The 23,236-nt window shown below is 40.8% G+C and overlaps 1 protein-coding gene across 3 annotated transcripts in view; it reads left to right on the top strand.

Moving 5' to 3' along the window:
• The first annotated feature begins 2,148 nt into the window (after window positions 1–2,148).
• LOC135110214 (serine/arginine repetitive matrix protein 2-like) overlaps window positions 2,149–23,236 on the top strand; it is a 52,037-nt gene continuing 30,949 nt past the window's right edge. For 2 of the 3 annotated variants that reach the window (XM_064022274.1, XM_064022275.1), the window contains exons 1-4: window positions 2,149–2,241; window positions 4,502–4,567; window positions 6,072–6,187; window positions 7,860–8,016. In XM_064022274.1, the coding sequence (XP_063878344.1) occupies window positions 4,520–4,567; window positions 6,072–6,187; window positions 7,860–8,016 (321 nt within the window). In that variant the 5' untranslated portion in view covers window positions 2,149–2,241; window positions 4,502–4,519. Of the gene's footprint in view, window positions 2,242–4,501; window positions 4,568–6,071; window positions 6,188–7,859; window positions 8,017–15,889; window positions 16,369–23,236 lie in introns of those variants that run through there. The other variant, XM_064022276.1, reaches the window with a different exon arrangement.

Raw genomic sequence — 23,236 nt, forward strand, 5'->3', positions numbered from 1 at the left:
CTGGATATGAGTTATTATAACAGACAGGTGCAAAGAAACAGAAGATACAACGGCTCTTATTGCTTTCAAAGGCCACGGAGATTCTTATTTGAATTTTCATGAATGTTTAACTCATTAAACTATCATTAGAATCATGAAAACTCTCGAGACCCCCAAATTATCACCGTTAAAGCCTGTCAAAAGTTGTTGAGATAAGACGCCGAGACGTTATGAATTCAGAGATTGGTTTTAGTTGATCTGAAGCGAGAGGAAAAAGGCACATGACGGTCTAATTATCTCTCCTATAGATTGTGTGGGTGTACGGTAATGCTTGGAGATGCACGATACACATTTGTTTATTGTTGTTATTTGCATACAGTGGAACAAGAGGCCAAACACAAGACACAAGTAGCAAGAGTGAGAGACAGTAAGCGATAAGAAAGGAGAGTTAAATAAAAGAGCGAAATTATTTAACTGTAACAAAATACGAAACATGATCATAAGATAAAATGCAAAGGTATAAAGAAAACAATTAACAGCTCCTTTTACAAAATATCGTTATCCATATCATGTACAATTGTTTCCTGTGCGCTCTTGTTCCCGTTTCAAGTTTTTCAAATTATAAACAAGACATCGGTAAGAATAGTGTCAGTTGATACTCCGTTTTCTCTTTTTCCCTAGCCTGTGTGATCCATTGCCTGACCCCCTCCTGCACCTGCTGCCCCGCTCCCCCGCTCTCTCTCCTCACTCACCACCCACCCAATCCCTTCCCAGCCTCCACATCCACGCCAATCCCATGCGACACGTGGCGACACACACACACACACACACACACACACACACACACACTTGCTCCTGCGAGAGGAAAAAAATGAAAAATAGATAGATGAATAAATAAAGCCTTTTAAGTAACTCCGTGGATAACTAAGAATACAATACAGAGAGAGAGAGAGAGAGAGAGAGAGAGAGAGAGAGAGAGAGAGAGAGAGAACATGATAAATTAGAGGCTGTACATACGAAGACCACGTGTTCTCTCTCTCTCTCTCTCTCTCTCTCTCTCTCTCTCTCTCTCTCTCTCTCTCTCTCTCTCTCTCTCTCTCTCTCTCTTGTGTGTGTTTATCGTAGATTATCTGACGTGCATAAATCTTGCATTCGAAACAGCAGGCTGTGCAGAAAATCTGACACACTATGCCCTTCCTTGTGATATCCACGGAGGTAATGTGGAAACGGAATCCTTGGTAATTCCCAATCTATTAGCTGAAACATCACACAACAGACGCAAGTTTTATAATGCTATTACTTGATGGGGCTTAGAGGGATGCAATATGTATCAAAAACGATTTATATATAGTGGTGACACACACACACACACACACACACACACACACCACTGCTATATGGCTGCCTCGGGGGTCCAGAGACAAACAGGATTAACAGCAGGTCCCCACGTACTCGTAAGCCTCATCCTCAGAGGTGACATTCCTCCTTGATTGAAGGTGGAAATGAGCCGTAGCTGAATTCTTGTTGTGTGGATGCGCTATGGTTTGCCTCTAGTCATGCTTGTCGTTCCTTTTCCTGCCGCTGGATTTTGTCTCGTTCGCCTCGTGCCTGGCGCTTCCTCATGGTCTGCGCGGTGCATCTGTCCGCAAGGCACGGGGAGGGGGAGGGAAGGCTGCGGGGCATCCCGTGGTGGTCTACACTTGCTGCTAACACATGCTACTAAAGTACTCATTTTCTAATAATAAACATCTATCTGTGCCGTCATTATTATATATTATTTTCAATTAGAATATTAACTGGTAACATGGAATGGGGTTCGACAGTACTATAAACAATTTCATATGTTGATGCACATGAGTACAAAGCGTTCATTATCTCCTGTAGAATGTTGTTCACTATACCGTATTATAGGTTTGTTATTGAAATGTGAATATATCATATTAAATGCATATTTTTCAATTAAAATAACCAAACCATAAATTATAATAAAAATATTGCATCGTGTCTTGATGCGTACATTTGTGAATGCGTATCCAGTTTTTCTCAAGATATCAATTTATGCACATTTACTAACAATTATTTTGAATTTTTTTATTTAAAAATACAATGTTTATTTATAAATATTTACAATTGTTAAATAATCATTTATACATTTTGTTATAGAGGGTGATCGCGAGGGCGGCCGGTAGAGGCGCTACTGTTTGTTGTGAGTGTGGCGGCCGCGTGTGTGGGAAGAGAATTTAGGCGCTTTCTCGTCACTGTGTGAGTATCGTCCTGCCACGCATATATTTGGCCTGAGAAAACACATCAGGGACGTGTGATTGCTTACGTTATGGTGACAATACTGAGTGTATCACCACAGCTGCGGGAGACAATATTGGCCTGTCGTCTGCTCCCCGCATGGTGCCCATATTTTGCTTTGTTTTGGCCAATATTGATTGTTAATGAGATATGTGGCTGGAAATGTGTGTTCCTACAAGTAGGGCGATGTTTGGTGGTGAGTGAGTGTGGCGTGCTGTGTGGTGATGAGTGTGGTGGCGATGTGGCGAGGCCTGGATGGCGGCGTGTGTTGTGGTGCTGTGGTGTGCTGCTCCCCGCCCACGTGTGTGTGTGTTTGTGTGTGTGTATGGTTGTGCCCAGGGCGTGAGGTGCAGGCTACTGGTGGTGTGGTGTGGTGGCGTGGTGTGGTTCACAGGGTAAGGTGGTGTGGCGGGCAGGTGGCGAGCAGGTGTTGTGGTGGTGGTGGTGGTTGGGGTGCGTGGTGTGGGATGCACTTGTTGAGTCTGGGGTGCTGTGGCTGCGGGGGTGTAGGGAGTTGTGATGGTTTGTTAGGATGGTGGTCAGGTGTCAGTAAGGTGCAGTGTAGTACCTGGTGGTGTTGACCTGTGGTGTCACCTAATTAAGTGTTCACCTGTGATGTTCTTAGTTATTTGTTGCTGAATTTTATGTTGTTTGAAACACATAACATTTTTGTAATTTTATGTTTTAACGTGATATTTAATGATACATGTAATCATAATAGCTTATTTCAGATTTTTGTGTTAATTTATTTTGCTTAATTATTTAGTTAAAGTTTTGGAAGAGGGTTGGCTGACTGGCCAGCAGGACCAGTGTTGTTAAGTGCTTCATATGAGATGTGATAATGAAGGGAAATTGATAATGGAGACAGTGCTTCTTTGTGTAAAGTCATGCTTCATTGAAATTTATTGATTCTATAATCATAACAAACATTGCTCAAGATAAGTGATTATGATATTTTGTTTTCTTAAGGCAACATACTGGTGTGCAGCACTTGTAGTGGCAAAACTTGAAATGTTACCTGCTCAGTTGTTGCTAGTCATTGCACAACAGTCTGTCAGTGGAATGAATCACCAGCTGCAACATTTATGCAAGTCAGGTGTTGTTACTGGATACAGTAAACCGTACATAAAGGCCAAAAATGGTCCATTTTCTTTTGAATAATATCCAAGCACAGTATATGTATGGTATTAGATTTTCACTGTTAATGGTTTAATTTACAACATGCTATGGTTCTTATTATTCTATAGTGGACTGAATGTAACTTAAATAATTTGTTAGAATTATCTAAGGTATAGTTTGCTTTGTTTAGTATCTGATGTTGTGCCATCCATTGCTTGCATTGTGCTGCCACGGTATTCTCCCTGTTTGTCATGGTTACCCCCCAGTGGTTGTACTGAGGCATGCTTTTGCTGTTTTTACTGACTCATTCATGGAGAAAAATTGTTCTCATTGTTCACTTCACAGTAATAATTTTATAAATTGAGTCACTAGTTATGTCACTTGTCTGCATTCCTAATGTCATTGCTGACACAAGAAGAATTATTATGATGCATTAAGACATCCTTGTGTACACTTATTTAAAAATAAATATGGCAGTAGGTATATCTGGCCATGGCTGGAGGAGAATAAAAAATATTGTGTTTACCAGCCACAAGGAGACTACCTAACTAATAGTGAAAAGAATTGTAAATACTGAAAATTAACAGTTGATAAGCTGCAGGAAAATCCAACTTGAGGCTTATATTTCAGTATTATTGCAGCTAGTTGTAACTCATCTGGTTAGATTTCACTGTGCAGAGTATTTTGTATTGTCATATCACTCATGTGGAGATCCATACTAACATCACAATAGAATGATGTAATTTCCAAGCTCCATTCTCTTCATCCTCCATCAGCTGATGCTAAGCTGCCTTTCTCGTTGATACATGCTTACTGATTTTTCAATCAGAAGATGGGATGTATGTTCTAGGAATGTTGAAATAGAAAGAGTTTTTGTGTCTATGAATTCCTATGCAACCAAAGATTCCTTTTGGATCAGTCCTTTTTCTGAAGTTATGATGGTTTGTGTTGTACGACTTCACTGTGGTGATGTCAGCACAGGACAGTCACCTTAGGGTTGGAAACCATCAGGAAGACTCATGCTATATCATCAAGTTGTTTGCAGCATGCTTTGGTGGTAGTGTTCCTTGATCAGACATGTGATGTGATGATTTCATTCCAGGTTTGTGGTGTCCATGGGATGGAAGTCATAGATGTAGATCTGGGTTCCAGTGTTAATTATCTGCAGGTGAGTTGCCAAATTTGAAAATATGTAAATTATTCCTGTGTGGCAGTTATCATTACAGATATATGATTTATGGATGATTTACATTATTATTCCTTAATACAGGGTGTAATGAGTTTCTGTGGATCTTACCAGAAGTGAAAGTTATTTCTAAGTTGAAAATGTTTTATGAACATATGCATATTGATGTGTTGTTTAGCTGTGGTATGAAATTCAAGCGTGGCCTGGTGGGCCAGGCAGGTAACCATGGCAGAGAAACCCTTTCCACACATTACTTTTAAGTTGTGGTAGACAATCTAAATGTATTCACTGTCACTGTCTTGGAGGGAACACATTACTTTTAAGTTGTGCCGGGCAATCTAAATGTATTCACTGTCACTGTCTTGGAGGGAAACTGTGTGATCTGACTAACAGTTAGGTGATCTGCTGCTTGCTTCACTCTTTCCCACTCCCTGCCTGGGCAGTGCATGGTGCCACACAGCCTGTTATTTTGTTTGTAATTTTTTTTACATCACTACTGTCATTGTGTAATGTTTATCAGTAATTGGTATTGGTCCATTGTCGTCACTCATCTCGTCATGGGATACTGCAAAGCTCCAAAACCTGTAGAAATCACAACTGAATTATTCACAATTTCAGATCCTCACCAGGGTTACCCGCCTGACTCGGCTATTGTATCTATTGCCAGGCCACACTTGAATTTCATGCCTCAGCTAAACAATGCCTCAAAATGTTTATATGCTCAGAACATTTTCCACTTAGAATAACCTGTACTTTCACCTGTGGCAATGTCCTCAGAAACTCGTGTTACACCCTGTATATTATTTCTACAGGTTTTTAACTATGAGATATGTACACATTGTCATGCTGTTATCTTGTTGTAGTACTGTTTTGAAACAAAAGGCACAGTTCATTGATCTTTCACCACTAATGCAAACAACTAGAATGGTTGTGATATGCTCATGCTTGTTGCAACACACTGAAAAGTGATTGAATGAAAGGGAAACTTACTAGTACACACAGTTGCTGTTGCCTATGATTGATTGATTGGTTTGTTGGTTGGTTAGTTGGATTTATTTGTTTTTTATTCTATTTATTTATTTATTATTTATTTATTTATTTATTTATTTCATTTTAATTTAATTTATTTTATTTTACTTTTTATTTAATTTATTTCATTTTATTTTAATTTATTTTATTTCATTTTTTATTTTATTTTTTATTTATTTATTTTTATCTATTTGTTTTATTTTATTTTTTATTTTTTTTTATTTATTTTTTTTTTTTTTCCTTCTTTGCTCTTGAAATAGATAGGTTCTCTTTGCTAACAGTAATAGTAGGATATAAGATATTTATAACTGAATTTGAAATTTCTCTTTAATATCCGAAATATTCATTTTCTTTATATCCTTGTCCTCTTGCTCACTTTTGGGCCTGTAGATAGGGAAATATTTATGTAACCATTTTTCAGGGAAATGTATCATTAATTGTTTTTGTTGCATGGCAGGATCTAACAGTGAGCAGTGATGGAAGCAACCTGCTGGACATCATTGACCAAAACATTCCCGGCTACCACAGAGTCACCAAGACCGATCCCTTCCAGGACCCCACAGATGACGAGCCGTAAGTGTGTGTGTGTGTGTGTGTGTGTGTGTGTGTGTGAAACATGAAATAGTATGCACCACAACCAAAATAGTTACTGGTTTCTTTTGTCTTTGCACTCATGAGCCACTATTTAAATTGTGTGAAACTTGAATTATGCTGATTTACTCAGGAAGTATGTGCTGTGTAAATCAAGAACCTACTGTAAAAACAGAAAACTAGACAAAAATGTAAATTGCTTTTATCACAACACAACAAACTCCATTATAGAGAAACTATTAACACTTGGGTGATCTTTTTGCTTCTACATGGGATGGAAACATTGAGGAAGGAAGATAAGGCTCCTTAGATGCTGAAGTGAGACTTAGCACAGGGCTACTGTATGTTACTGTTGTGAGTTAAGGGGAAAGAGATCATATCCTACTCATGCAGGTTCTTCTTTGTGCCAGATATTCTCATTGAAATTCTGCCAGCCAGTCAGTTATGAAAGGACACCTAGCAATCATTAAACCTCTTGGAAATCTGTTTGGCAATATGATCAAGTGCATCGTCTCAGGACACTATTAGTGAGGCCAAAGGATTTCGCTACATTAGTATTAAGGAGCTCGAAGTAAACACCCCAATTCACTTATAGATCTTTGGGAAACATAACAAGTGTGCCTAAACCCTTATCAGTAAGCAAGCAGACTTGTCACACCTTGCTCTTTGTTTTGCTATTTGTGTGTGTGACATGCATTGCTCTTATCTTACTGTGAACACTCATAGTTTAGCAGTGAAGCAGTTGCTGAAGTCTGTTAACACATGCAGGCCACCAAACAGAGAGTGGGTGTGGTGCTGGGGTTAGTAAGTCAACATTGTGATGTATCATGTGCATTACAGAAAGAAAAAAAAATAACAGATTCCAGTGTAGAAAGTCAGGTGTGGTGGTTCATGGAAAGCCTTTCCTCAGTGCAACACAAAAGTTAACAAAGTCAGCCTCCACAACATGTCTTGATAGATAAAACTGAATCATGGTGTATATTATTTAGAATTTTACACCTATGAGATTGTTATGTGTCCTTTTAAATTTCACTTTTATTTAAAACTCAGTCACTATATTCCATCAGTATGAGTAGCAGCCAATCCGATACAAGGCACAAAGAATACTCATCACAGTTTCATCATCAGTTACATGAAGACTGTGAGTGCAGTGTGAGGGATGAATGATTTGTAAAGGAGGGATAGGAGCACTTGCCAAATTACACTCTTAACACAGTCTCACACCAGGGAAGTTCAGAGACATCCAAGTCTGTTGTGGTACTTACCATCTTCCCTTGACTTCTGAATTAAGAACATCTTTGCTTCTAGCCCCCCCCCCCTTCTCTCTCTCTCTCTCTCTCTCTCTCTCTCTCTCTCTCTCTCTCTCTCTCTCTCTCTCTCTCTCTCTCTCTCTCTCTCTCTCTCTCTCTCTCTCTGTTTCACTTGGTTTGGTGTCTTTTACCTATTTGTTTTTGTCACATTAGTTTTGTCTTCATTAGTTTTGCTGATAATCTGTCTAATGAATCTTACACTCAAAAAGTAGTATATGCTTCAGATCTAGAGAGCCCACATCTCAGTAATTACCTTGGTATATATTTATAGTTGGTTGCTGAGACTGATGGGTACTAGCTGATAGTTAAAACAGATAGCTCACTTCCTCTCTCCTCCCCGACAGACTATGCATGCGGTGCCCCCAGCTGACCACGGTGCTGGGGGCGTACCAGGGTAGTGACTCGGCCATGTGTGAGGCTGTGTCCCTGGACCTCTCCCCCATCACTGAGGATTTCCAGAAGATGTACAGTGACTGGCAGCAACACCTGGGCTCCCTGCAGGTAAATACTCCACCTCTTGCTATCTTGTGTTACCTAGCCTTAGGTTGTAGTTCAGCAAAGGGTTTTTGGTACATACTGCACAGTTCCTGTCTTCAGTAAAAGATGAAATGCCAAGTTTTTGAGTGTCTTAATTTTTAGAATTATAAAGATACTGAAATTCCTGCAGAAACTTTATTTAATTATCTTCTTTTACTCAGAAAATCTCAAGGGTGAAAATCTCAAGGGTTCAGATAACAGCTTTGGACAGTCCCTTTATTTGAGTGATAATGTACTAATAACAAGGAGTTATAAATATTAGTAAGCCACTTCATCATGGACACAAAACTGAACAACAAATTACTAGCATTTGTGGGAAGAGTACTGGTATTGGAGAGTTGTTGGCTTTACCACACATTTCACTGAAGTGTCAATCAAATTTCATTCTTACCTTTTATTTCTTGCACACCCTCAAGTTACTTGTTACCCTTGTCAACAGTTATGACCAGGAGTTAGTTGGTCTGCCTTTCAATGTATAAAATCTGTATTTTCTTTTATTTGTATTACTTATGAATACTCACTGAAAGTACCTGACATTTTGAGCTGCTATGAAGAAATTGTTGACCTGTTACATTTCACATATTGTTCAGAAGGAAGTGACAGCTTGCAGTCAGCTCCCTGTGAGATGGGTGGCTTCCTTTCTTTGCATAAAATATGAAACTAATCATGGAATATTTATGCTTATTACAAAACATAGACTAATGAACTGAAACACTGAGAGACTTGTTGCATCACTTTATATACAGCAAAATCTTGATAGTGTAAAGAATTACAGAAAACAAAATTGAAGGAAAAAAAGAAATGGTGGTTTAAAATAGGAAGAGGTTGGAAAGTTTGGGTCTTGAGCACGACAATGATAAGAAAATGTTAGGAGAGGAAGACAAGGTAACTAGTTGGCAGGAAACAGTGTGGCAGCATTGGAGTTTAAATGAGCATAATACTAAATGGAAATTAAGTATGCTTTTATTTGCGAATTACACTTCTTACTGCAGAAAATGAAAGGAAATTTGCAAAGATGTTAGTATTAGCAGAAATCTAATGTTGAGTATAAACCAAAAATAAGGTGATGGGTTTTGAGAAGAAAACGAAGGAATATACTCGTATGTCATGAAGAATAAATGTGGAATACCTGAAATTGTGTAATAAGAATGAGTGAGCAAATAATATCACTGATTTCTATGGACTATGGTTTCAGTTCTGAGTGCATATGGTAACTTGAGGGGGAGAGAGAGAGAGAGAGAGAGATAGTGGTATAAGATGGTGTGTTAATTCCATTGGCTGGGATATACAAGTAAGGTCTGAACATGGAGTGAAAGTCGAAGTTCTGGCATCAAAGCACTGTCAGTGAGCTGCTTAGGTAATGCCTTTGTCGTGATAAATACTGAGAGGAGTGAAGGTGTGTGTGGAATGCTTGGAATGTCAAATTAGGGGAAAGGAATGGTTCAACAGATATTGAGAGGAATGAAGGTGTGTGTAGAGTGTTTGGTATGTCCTGTTTGGGGAAATGAATGGTTAATGGAGTGATGAATATTGTGAGGCATGAGGTGCAGTATCTTGTGATGGTGTGGTCACCAGGAGAAGATGATCTGCTAGTGCCTTAGGTGGGTGACTTGGACATAATTGGCCCCTTGTTAGACACAGTTCACATTAGCATATTGTACATCACTGGCGACCTGACTGCAGTTGTCTTGCTGATAACACATTGTCATCTTTCCTGTGAATGCAGTTACCTACATATAGTGAATGTATTATTTTTAGGGGTCTGATAACTGGACACAACAGTTGATAGTAAAGAAAAGTTTGAAATTTTGCCAAATACCAAACTTCAGTTTTAATTATTTCTTTTTGGAATGAATAGGAAATGTTTCCAATTTGTATAAAGTAGGCAATGCTGGTTATGGCAGTTTCTGACTCATAATTCGCATGTTGAAGTGGCTAATATTTTGAATGCTTGTGTTATTCATGTCCAGCTTAAAATATTTCATTTCAAAGGGAGCTTAGTTTTAAGTTACAGTTGTGTAGCATACAAGGAACTGTGTAGTAAGGTATCACTAACCCCAGTGTGATGTTATCATTACTGCTCTAGGTAAGACTTGTCACTGTGAGTCTGAATACCATCATACGCGCTGCACACTGTGATGTAAGAGGTGACTCAGACACTGCCATCTGCTGCTCATTACTTTGCCATGCACATGCTTGTGGTTTATGCACAGGAATGGAAGTGGTGGATATCTTTATCTTCAAAACCCAGCCATATAAGGATATTGCAGTTTGGGTGTTTACTTATTTATTTTATTTATTTTCCTTTTCCTTTTTATTTACTTTTATTTTCATTTTGTTTAACTTATTCATCATTATTTATTTTTTTATTTTTATTTTTTTTTGAGAGAGAGAGAGAGAGAGAGACCTTGAGATTAAGATCATTGTATGAAAGAACCAGACTAACTTGTTTGTTTTATCTAGATATTTATTGATCTAATTTTTGCGTGCCATAACTTTTGCTTAGTGCTGTTAGTGACCCATGAGAAACTTAATCTAAGAAGGAAATTAATGAAGACAGACTTCTCAAAAAAGAAATTTGAAGTGCAGTTGACACTCAGTTTTCCAGAATGAATTGGAAGAAAGGGCTTTGTTAAAAACCTGGGATTTCCTGTGGCTGTTAGAAATAACATGAATGGTGAAGAAGCATTCTAGTACAGTACACACAATAAGTGTTGAGTACAGAGTGTCTATGGATATTGCTAGAAGTGAAAGTAAAAGGTTAAAAATGTTTTATGCACACATGCATTTTGAGGTTATTTCAAGCTGTGACATGAAATTCAAGTTTGGCCTGGCAACAGACAGCAGCAGTCCAGATGGGCATCCATGGCAGGACATGTGGATATGAACATCCATATGTGATATTGTGAATTATTCAGTCATGATTTGTTCAAGTTTTGGAGCTTTACAATACGTATCCCATAACAGTGTTAATGGACAGATGATTTACCAATAAATATTACACAATGATAATGTGGTTGTAAGCTGCATGGCACCACGCCTGCCTGGACAGGGAGGGGAGAAGAGCAGGGCCAGCATGAAATCACCTGATTGTGTGTCAGTCTCTTGTAGTTTCCTGCCAGGACAGTGGCAGTGAACATTTAGATTGTATTGCATAATTGTGAGACACGCAGGGAAGCCACAGAACGCCTGACTTCTGATCTTTCTAAAATTTCTGATTGGGGCAGAGCAAACTTGGTATTGTTCAATGCCTTAAAAACTCAATTCCTCCATCTATCAACTCAACACAACCTTCCAGACAACTATCCCTTCTTCTTCAATGACACTCAACTGTCCCCCTCTTCTACATTGAACATCCTCGGTCTGTCTTTTACTTATAATCTGAACTGGACACTTCACATCTCATCTCTAGCTAAAACAGCTTCTAGGAAGTTAGGTGTTCTGAGACATCTCCACCAGTTTTTCTCACCCCCCCCAACTGCTAACTCTGTACAAGAGCCTTATCCATCCATGTATGGAGTATGCTTCACATGTCTAGGGGCAGTTCCACTCATACTGCTCTTCTAGACAGGGTGGAATCAAAAGCTTTTTGTCTCATCAGTTCTTCTCCTTTAACTGACTGTCTTCGGCCTCTCTCTCATCGCTGCAATGTTGCATCTCTAGCTGTCTTCTACCGCTATTTTCATGCTAACTGCTCTTCTGATCTTGTTAACTGCATGCCTCCCCTCTTCCCGCAGCCTCACTGCAAAAGACTTTTTCTCTCACTCCAATTCTGTCCATCTCTCTAAAGCAAGAGTTAACCAGTATTCTCGATCATTCATCCCTTTCTCTGTTAAACTCTGGAACTCCCTGCCTGCTTCTGTATTTCCACCTTCCTACGACTTGAATTCTTTCAAGAGGGAGGTTTCAAGACACTTATCCTTCAATTTTTGACTACTGCTTTGGACCCTTTTATGGGACTGGCATTTCATTGGGCTTTTTTAATTTATTGGATTTTTGTTGCCCTTGGCCAGTGTCCCTCCTACATAAAAAAAATAAATAAATAAAAATAAAAAACTACCAGCAAATCCACACTCTTGCAATAACATGGAGTGTGTGGATGTGGTGTCTCTCCACCACAGTTACTCTGCCATTGTATCTTGCCCAGGTACGCTGGAATTTCATACTACAGCCAAGCAATGCCTCAAAATGCATGTGTGCATTGAACACTTTCAACTTTGAGCAACCTGTACATTCACCTCTAGCAATACCTGCAGAAACTTGTGTTACACTCTGTATGCCTTGACAATCTGGGCATCATACAGATGAAAGAGACTAAACCTTCAGGAGAGTGGACTTGCATTCCAATAAGCCTATTGTAAGTTGAAAGTATTTTTGTATTTTCAAAGAGTTCATTGAGATCTCCAAAAATTAAAAAAATAGTGTCTCCTTTAATGAGTGACAAAGTAGGTAGTATGAAGGGGAAGGGTCATACATTTGGGCACCCTGGAAAGGAAGGCTGAGGCAGAAACATCCCTTACTCTCATTAATGCCACACTGCTTCTCTCCATTCTTGGCCTTTCTGTGCATAAGACCATGGATGGAGATGTGCAGGCATTCATGAGAGGGATATTTCTGCCTCAGCCTTCCTTTCTAGGATGCCCAAATGTATGACCCTATTTCTGGGAATAGCTTTGTGAGAGATGGTGATAGAGGTGGCAGATTGGTTACAAGCCCAGGAAGCCAGGAAGGAGTAAATAAGTGAACACATTTATTGTAGTTTATTAGTTACTAGCAGAATTACCTGGCATTGCCCAGGCAAAATTTGGCTTTCATCCAACGCACGGTTAATCACCTTAAGTCAGTCATTTGTTCAGCAAAGCTATTGACCAAGCTAAGTATACTTTATAATGAACCTAAAATATACGTCCATTTACTGTTGTACATGTCCTCTGTCAATAGCCATTAAGAATGTTTCCCCTGAATGAACTCTTTACGACACACAATTTATTGATTTCTTTTGGAGGCTGTTCTCTCAGCATTTTTAGGAGTTACAAAAGTGAACATTTTTCCCTCTGACTGGACTTGATGAAACAACTTGGGATTCAACTCCAGGCTGACAATGAACACTCCATTTGTACCTCTCCCCACCGTCAAAAAGCCAAGCTAACAATGAATGCTTGGCACTGCCATCAAAAATGGGTTACGGGATACCTGGCGCCACCATCAAGAATGGGTTACTGTAGCAGATTTGCTTGAATAATCTAACAGTTTTGGGTTGGAAGTAGTTAAGACATAGCCTGTGTCACTCTCCAGATCAAGAGGGACCCCCTACCAAATTTCATCACAGTTCAATGGGGAGTTTTCGGAACTAAACCGCTAAATGTCGTTGCTGCTCATCTAACTGTAGGAAAGAGAGCTAAAATGTTTTAATTGCTGTAGTAAATCCCAGGTGTGTAAAGATGCATAGAACATTGATCATCATGATACTATTGAAATGATGTATCAGCTTTTCAATATCCGGCATGGATAATATTGAGGGAATGTGGTCAGATTAATTTTTTTTTGTGTGTGTGTGTGATTATCGAGTAAACTGTTGGCATTATCTTAAATAAAGCATATTACAAGTATAAAAACTATTGATTTGGACAATAAAAAAAAATAAAAAATCACACTGTACTATATAGTATGACGCAACCTACTCAGTAACATCGTGATATATGGCTCTTTTATTTTATTTTATTTTATTTTTTATTTATTTATTTATTTTTTTTTTTTTTTTTTTTGTGTGTGTGTGTGTGTGTGTGTGTGTGTGGATTTTAGCATCCTTCTCATGAAGTGAGCGACAAGGCAAAGTAATCGAGAACCATAACAAACATCTCTCAGGCGTTCCTGCTGCTGCTGTAGTGTCCAGCTATTGTAATCCATTGCTTAGGGCGTAGTGGAGATGGGCACCGCAGCAACATTCAACTTCTTGTCCAACAACGTGTTTCTTAAGTTCAACCAGCGCGGCCGAGTCAGGTGTTTGTTTTGCTTAGAGGTACAGCATTACTATCGCCAGGACATTCGAGTTGCCTTTTTTTTTTATTTGTTTATTTTTTTTTTTATTAAAATTGCCGTTTCCATAAACTAGGAAGGAGATTTTGACTGTCACAGACATGTTGCCTTTATGTTTACTGTCGTCTAGATTAAGACGTTTCCAATCAAGAGTGTATTCATTTGGAAATCTTAAGATGACCAAATAAATCTAAATGCCGATTCACTAGAAAATCAACTTATTTACATTTTTTTTTCATGAAAAGAGTTTGATTTTACTTGTGTTACTACTTAGAAGGGATTACGTAGAAAAATATATTATATAAGCCCATTGTATCTTCATGTAAATAGAATAACACTGTAGGTATATCTGATATTGCTTGTTTGTGAGAGAAGAGTTTGTGTTTGTGCTGCCACCTGGTGACAACCACTATTTCTGAAAATTCCCCATTGTCTTTTTGTGAAAACCAGACACAGACACGCACGCACGCATGCACACAAACAGTGTGTCTTATAAAATTACACAGGAATTCTCTCTCTCTCTCTCTCTCTCTCTCTCTCTCTCTCTCTCTCTCTCTCTCTCTCTCTCTCTCTCTCTCTCTCTCTCTCTCTCTCTCTCTCTCTCTCTCTCTCTCTGTCCTTATTTTTCTATTCTTCCCTCCTCCTCCTCCTCCTCCTCCTCCTCCTCCCATTAGAGGCATAATTCATTCCATGTCAACACTTGGTGCAGCAGTCGTGCGGGGTGACAGGTGTAGGCATATGTCTTTGGCAAGTATGTGAAAGAGATAGCAGACTAAAGTTATATTAAAAGATTCGTCTGTTTTTTTATTATTATTATTATTATTATTATTATTATTATTATTATTATTATTATTATTATTTTGGACCTCCTTTGTATTCTTTCATAGCGGGGAGGGTGGAGAAGGAAAAGAAAGAGGGAAGGGGGAGAAGAGGAAGAGAAGGTAGCAAGATAAGGAGAGAGAAAGAGGGGGTGTGCATAACCTTATTTTAAGTCTTTTCAAGTCTAGCCAGTCTCCTGCGCATGAAATAATAGTAATGATAAGTGAAAAAATAGATCAGTAAATCAACCGTCTAAAGGAAGATCATTAAGAAGTTGTGATATTCTCTCCGCTCGGTGCTTGTGGTGAGGGACGGGAGACTTCAGGTAGAGACTGTCCTGAGTTTGTAATTTTAGGGAATGAAGGGAGACCGGTAACTAGTAGAACAGAAGGTAGACAAGGAAAGTGTGTGACATAACTCATACCAAGTGACAAAGCTTACTGTTCAGCCTCCTAAACAAAGCCATGGTGTGGACAGCCGTGAAGGTTTGTGTTGTTATTTATGCTTCATTGATATTCTGAATCAAACTGAAATAGATGTCCATTGAGAGTACATCGGCATTTTTAAACTACCGTTTTGGTTATGGTACTTTAAAACTATTCTTTTGTCAGCACTGGATAGATAAAGACGTAATTTTTGTGTTGAGCATTGTACCACAGCATACCGCCACAAGGTGTTTCATGTTGAGAGGAACTGTTCTCCATTACTTGCTGAATAGAAGGGATGAGGAAGTCAAGGGGCGGACTCCTGCGTGGTGCCTTGTGATGCTGCCATTCATCGCCATGCCTCCACTCGATCACAGCTCAGCCAGTCACGGAGCCAGCTTACGCATCATTAAATACAGAATTGACAAGGGCATTTCGTTTCATAGTTTACCTTGTCTAGACTTACAAAGATAACTATTGACTGACCAACCCACACATAATGAACAGCTAGGGTGGGTTGCTGTCTGACTGTGCAAGTTTGGAAGTTTGGACTCTACAAAGGTGGGGGACAGGCGCGGGGAGGGACAGAAGCCAGGTGGGCGTGGACTTTCTTACTGAATGGGAAAATAGTGTCCTTGCCCCCTGCTAGGTACTGAACAATGTGGTAGTGCGGAGTTGGCACCAGTTTTACAATAGGTGGTGGGCAGTGCATTGAATCCGGCGGGCGCGGTTCAAACTGGCAGGCGGGCAGCGGGGTGGTGGCTGTTAGATAAGCCTGCAGGGGGTACGTAAGGGGTGGATTACGTGGTGTGTGCGAGATGAGGGTGGTGATGGGTTGGGGACTGTGTATGGTAGCATGGTGTGATTGAGAGGGCAGTGGTTGTAATGGGGGGGTAAGGGGGCGAGTAGCACCATTGCGTGCTGGCAGGGAGTAATGGTTGGCCGGCGTCCAGCCTACCTGCGAGAGGCGCCAGTATCCTCGGGCCGTGGTGTTTGGTGGAGCTCGTATACACAGCACACGCCCATGCCCGTCGTTGTAGGTTGTCCCGTGAGGCTGGAAAGTGCCCCGTGTGCTTTGAGCGTGCCTTGAGATACACAGACACGACTTCTCATACTGAATAGTGTGTGTGTGTGTGTGTGTGTGTGTGTGTGTGTGTCATAGTGTAGCCCTATCAAGTAGCTGTCCTTCTGGGTGGCGATGTTCAAGTCAGACGGTGTTATGGTGTTACTTTCTACTAAACTGAAGTGTCTCGTGTTGATAAGTACTGATTAATGAAGTTGTGGCGATGGTTATAGTGATGATACTACTATTACTACTACTACTACTACTAATAATAATAATAACTAATAATAATAATAATTCTGTGTATTTGTTACATGCTTATAATCTCTTTTCTTCTTCTTCTTCTTCTTCTTCTTCTTCTTCTTCTTCTTCTTCTTCTTCTTCTTCTTCTTCTTCTTCTTCTTCTGCGCCACAGCGTAGGCCGGCCGTAGGCTACGCATGGCGTGGCTAACAGGCCTGAAAGTGTATTTTTTTCGTCAGTCACTAGCAATACTTCAAACAATTACTGACAAGAAAATAACTACTACTCAGAAATTACAAATAATTATACATCTTGTAAGTTGTTAATTGTAGCCCAAGTTAATACAAATAATATATTTATTTTATGTATACAAAAAATGGAATCTTTTATGCATTGATTACACTTAAGTACATAAGTGAATTGTGCATAATGAGTTTGATAACGTAGATATTTTTCACTCACTAGTGACGAAAAAAAAATGCCCGCCATGTAATTTATTTGTGGGCATGGCTAGTAAAACACTGGCAACTTCGTGACCTGCATATTGAACACAGCGGTACTAGTGTGTGGTGAAGCAGGCCTGAGGGTGTGTGCGATGGTCACTGGCAGGCCGGGACGAACAGCAGGAATGGCAGTGATGGGCCCACTGAGGGAAAGGGGTGGAAGATAACGGTATGATGTGGGCGCTGTCCGTGAAACGTTTGGTGGCCTTGTTCGCGTTGGCAGTGCGAGCCGCGGTTAGTAAGTCTGTGAGTGGGGGCGGGGGGATGCTGTATTCACCTTTGTTAGGCCAGAGTGGTGGTAATGTTACTGGGGCATGGCTGATAAGAAGGCGTTATCAGTGTCCTGCACCAAAGGCTTGTTGTGTGTGGTGACGTCATGGAGTGTATTGAAGCCGTGGAGTACTTTCCTTGCTCCCCCCACTCCGCGCCCCCCGGGTGGCTGGCTATCTTGGGAACAATGCCGGCAAGTGTCAGTAGGTAGGCGGGGCGGGCAGGGCGGGGCGCCGGCTTAATTCACCCGGCAGGAAGTCAAGATGGTGATGACCCCTTGCTTGTGGTAGAGGACCCCTGGACACACACACACAGGGCAGCATTGGGCCGGGAAAACAATAGTGTGTGTGTGTGTGTGTTCGGTCATGGCCGTGTGTCTTGTTCCTCAGTACCTAAGATTCACCTCATCCCCCGAAGCCTCGACTCTCACTCATCTGCTTTACTTCCCTAACTTTATGATGTACATTTGTGTCGCGGGACGCCTGGCTTTCTTCATCGGTGGGGCGAGGATAGGCTGTGGCAGGCCTGCTCAAAGTCCAGGGTTACATTATGACCCTTGTATCTGTTCTGCCATCACCAGCATCATCGGTCTTCAAGAGTAAGGCCTCAGCAAATGTGATATGGTTAAGGGGGAATGTCAAGTCAGATACAGCTCCACGCTGGCTCCGGGCTGAGCGGGGAACATATGTGTTCTGGTGGGTAGACCAGCGTGGCGGCACCTGTGTAGCTCCTCTGGCCGGTGGGAGGACAGGCCTCTTGATCTCGTCAATGCACCGTTCCATTTGAAGGTCTTCCTATGTAAACCTGTGTAATCCACTGTTGTCTTATCTCAGGCTGAGATGTCCCGCGTTCCCCTTATCTTGCTGGAATGGCTCAGTAGGACTGGCTGCCGCCTGTCTTGTATACCTTCATCCCCTGACGAGGCCTAACGAAACACCAGCGGGAGTAGGGATAGCAGCAACAGGAGCAGCAGCAGCTTAAGCCCTTGATATGTTGAAATCCTTCATTGAAGTCGTTGAGATGTATGTGTCCTGTCACCCCACTGCAATCCCTCTCCCTCCCCACCGCCACAGGGTCTTGCACCAGTAGCCTGCATGACTCACCACACATCCCTCTCGAGTGTCCCCATTTGACGATATTATTTTGTCCTTTCCCTGTCTCCCCTCCGTCAGAGTCGCAGTGAATTGTGTGCCACCAATGGAAGTGTGTCTCAATGAATCGCACTAATGGAGCAGTGTGCCGAGTCCTTATCATATCTCGCTACAGACGAACAAGTTTATTAGTGATAGTATTTCACTGATATGCAGAAAAATTGCTTTCCTCTTCCTTTTGATTTGATACTGGAGGAAGATAATGGGGAGTTTGGTGAACTAGTGAGTGTCACCAGGCGGCAGCACCAGAAGTTGAAGTTAACAAACAAGTAGTTGGACAGTTAATTCCTGCTACAGTGTCCATGCCACTACATGAATCTGTGGCTTCCTGTACTCCTCTCCCGTTACGCCAGAGCAGTCCTGAGAGATGGTTGTTCTGGTGTTCATTTATTTCGCCACGTCGCTCGCTTCCTGAAAGATGCTAAAATACGCACGAAAATAACTATATCCATATGTCACGATGTTACTGAGCATGTTATGTCTTGCTATATAGTACAGTCTTATTTTTTATTTTTTTCATTGTCCAAATCAATAGATTTTAGACTTGTAATATGCCGTATTCAATATACTGATAACAGTATTATTAAATAATCACGAAAAATATTTGTTTTGACCAACTTCTCTCAGAATTATCCATGCAAGATATTCAAAAGTCGATGCAGAATTTCGAGAGTATCATAATGATCGTTGTTATATGCACCTGTATGCACATGCACAATAACAATATTTTAACTCGTCGTTAGGGGACATGCAGTAGTGACGACATTTGGCGAATTAGTTCCGAAAACTCACCCTTTTGACTTTGTATGTGACCTTGATCTTGGTGCTAGAGAAGATTGCGTTTGATGATGCTGTAATGAGGTGTTAGGAAAGGGTTAGGTGTGTGTGTGTGTGTGTGTGTGTGTGTGTGTGTGTGTGTGTAGCGACAGGGCAAAGGCTCCGAAAGGCCAGCAGGTGCATCGAGGGTCGCACACTTGTCAGCCCACCTGTTCACATCCTCCTTGCCTCCCTATTCCTCCCGTATATGTGCCTCCACGCTGGCTCGCGACACGTGTACAGTGTATATGTGTAAGGGGTGGAGGGAAAGGTGTAAGGGGGGGTGGCTTTAAATGAATATAAGGAGATAACATTTAACACTGGGAATCACAAAGAGATGCATAGTAGTACCTGCTTATGACCAGCTGATCACCTGACTTAATGAGGCTATTCGTGAGGCTTAACGTGCTATCAGCCACACATGGAGCGATAGGAAAGCAGAGCGGCGTTTCATTGCAGGTTGCGTGGTGGCTGCTGCTGTGTGTGTTTATTTTCAGTCTACTGGCGCGTTGGTGATGGGGTGTTTTACTGCAGATATTTGAATGTGGCCACAATAATTAGTCATGTATAGTTAAGTACCTCCACAGGGAAGGAAACGAAGGATATGGTTAAAAGTAAGGGTTGACGATTCATAGGACCTTATTCTGATAGGCTTCTCCGCCTCACCTCCGCTACATTCTAAAGCTTCGAATTGAGGTTACACGGCTTTATAAGTAGTATTTTTTTTCTTCTTCTTTTTTTTCGTTCTAGTGACAGATTAACAAAATTTCTATATTATTAACAGGAGAAACACTCTTGAGAGCCCGTCTTATTATCTGAATTTCTATATTATTAACAGGAGAAACACTCTTGAGAACCCATCTTATTATGTTACCTTTGAAAATTGTCTTGATGAGAGCAGAGTGTTTCAGAATGCAGGCCATGTGGCGACGAAGACGAGGGGGACGAACAATATTCTGTCCTTTCTTTCTTCACGTACAGTCTAGAATCTAGCAGGAAAGCAGCCGTGGTGGTGTTCTCAGTGTTAGCATGTGTCCACAGACCGCGACATTGCTCCTCTGCTGAGACGATACTGCGTTGTGGATGTCGTGACTGTTGTGTGTACGTGGCCGAAACTTGATGCATAGAGGTCAGGTATTGGCGCCCTCTCTCTCTCTCTCTCTCTCTCTCTCTCTCTCTCTCTCTCTCTCTCTCTCTCTCTCTCTCTCTCTCTCTCTCTCTCTCTCTCTCTCTCTCTCTCTCTCTCTCTCTCTCTCTCTCTCTCTCGATGCTTATTTATTTTGAAAGGCTACGAATGACACACACACACACACACACACACACACACACACACACACACACACACACACACACACACACACACACACACACACACACACATCATTTATTGGACCGTATTCTGAAATACTTCTGTGCCGCACCTCCATTACATTCAAAAGGGTCTAGTTGAAGTTACACAAGTTTTTAAGGGTGTATTCTATGGTTTTAGCGACAGGTAACGAGATTTCTACATTATTAACAGGTGAAGGACTCTTGAGAACCCGGCTCATCATCTCCGTGGCCTTTGAAATGAGTCGTGGCGAGAGAAGAAAGCGTTTTAGAATACAGGCCATTGCTGTACGCGGAGTCTTTTAAGTAATGTCGTACTCAAATACAGAGGATTAAGTCGTGTGAAGTTAATATTTTCCGTCAACATTCTTCTTATGCAACAGTTTAGGCATCGTGGGTCATTTTGATTACATTTGTCGCTGTTTTAGCTACAAAAAAGTTGGATATGTAATCGGTAAAATAACAGCGCGCTTAAAGTATTACCATTCACAAGACGACACCCACCACCACGGACTTCCTCGCCTCCCGGCCTGTCAACTCCTCGCTAAGTCCCTCACGATTATTAAGCAGAATGGTGTGGCACTGAAAGACTTTTGACTTCCATTGACAGATATTGACAAATCATACATACCTGAGAAGTGATTTCCTTAACGGTAGCCCTGACAGGTAACGAGGTGCTGGTGTTGATCAGAAAAAGGGTTTAGAGATGTTGCAAGTGTCAGGTCCTGCATGAATGCTCTCTTTGGCACCTTTCTTGCTCTCTCATGGTGATGTAAGCAGGCAACATATTTACCTTGTGTGTCATGACTTCCCGTCCTGGTGGTGGCAGGTAAACCGTGCGGTGTTTATTACTTTGGCATCATGGACGTGTTTCATATCTAGGGTAGCAAGTGTCGGGGTGGGGGGAGGGAGGAGCACTCGCCCTTCTTGCTGCCTCCTGCTGTACGCTGAGCTGCGTGACTTGACGTTCCTGTTTAGTTTCATTGCCATTGTTGTTAATGAGTACGTTGATCTGTACATTCATATCAGGTGAAGTTTGGTTGATTTTTAGAGGGAAGAAAGTTTTAATAGACGTAACATTGTAAACAAACACATTTCTTCATTATGTCTGCATAGTTCCTGGGTACATTATTCGTCTCGGTATTTTTGGAGCTGCAACATTGTATGCAAATAAAGAGGTCAATAAGGTAGTATATGAAGTGAATGGGCAGTAATAGAGTTCATTGGATTAGGTACTAAGTCAGATCAGAGACCACACATTAATTTCAGACAACTCACCTTGATGGCATTGAAAGGCTCTGTAGGGTATGCTTGTCTTGTTGTGGTCACGATGATGTATTAACCGGGAGTGGCCAGGGGAGGCGCAAGGCTGCTGTGCGCTGTTTCTCTTCCTGTGGTCACGCGTCCTTTGCGAGTCTTGGTGGTGTGTTGGGTGGGGGGATAAGTTTTCCCTGAAGGCTGGGATGAGTAGTGCGCGCCGTGCAGGTGATAGGAAAGTCCCCACACTTCAAAGGTTTGATGGAATATCAGATTCAGGATCATGTTTTCACCTGTGTGTGTGTGTGTGTGTGTGTGTGTGTGTGTGTGTTTGTGCGCAAGCAAGCAAGCATATTTCCTCTGTATTAGTATACAGTATGTATACATGTATGTACATATACTTAAGTCACTTTCTTATATGTACATATACTTAAGTAAGTCTCTCTCTCTCTCTCTCTCTCTCTCTCTCTCTCTCTCTCTCTCTCTCTCTCTCTCTCTCTCTCTCTCTCTCTCTCTCTCTCTCTCTCTCTCTCTCTCTCTCTCTCTCTCTCTCTCTCTCTCTCTCTCTCTCGTTATTACACATTCGTTCCTCACCTGTGCTCTCCACATGTGTTCGTGGTTAGCAGGTAACATCTGTGTGTCTGCCTCCACATGCTCGGGTGTGGGCATGGAGTGTGAGGAGATACAAGCAGGAACCAGTTTTATATAACGTACATGTGTTTGCTCACTGAGAACGATAATTAATAAAGGAATGGAATGATATGTATGCAAGTTTACTTATTTATTTATTTTCATCGGATTTATTTGTGTATATATCTTCGTGTGAGTGACAAAATGTGTTCGGCTACTTTTTCTCTCTTCCGTAGGGTTGAAGGGGTAACCATTCGTAAAGTTAACTTTTAATTTAAAGTAATTAATAGACTTGGGTATAAGTGCGTGGTATTATTTTCATTTGTTATTGTTATTCATGCTGCTGCTGCTGGTGCTGTCCTCGTTGTTGCTAAAATTATATATATATATATATATATATATATATATATATATATATATATATATATATATATATATATATATATATATATATATATATATATATATATATATATATATATATATATATATATATAATATTTATTTATTTATTTTTATTTGTTATGTTTTCTTAGATAAGAACATTACAGATTTATTCAATGTAGAAAACATTATTGAGGGTAAGAGATTTGCGTAAAAATCATTTAATGCGTAACCGAAAGAGAGTGGATGATGGGGTGAAA

The sequence above is a fragment of the Scylla paramamosain genome, chromosome 20 (genome assembly GCF_035594125.1).
Source record: "Scylla paramamosain isolate STU-SP2022 chromosome 20, ASM3559412v1, whole genome shotgun sequence".
Taxonomy (NCBI): Eukaryota; Metazoa; Arthropoda; class Malacostraca; order Decapoda; family Portunidae; genus Scylla; species Scylla paramamosain.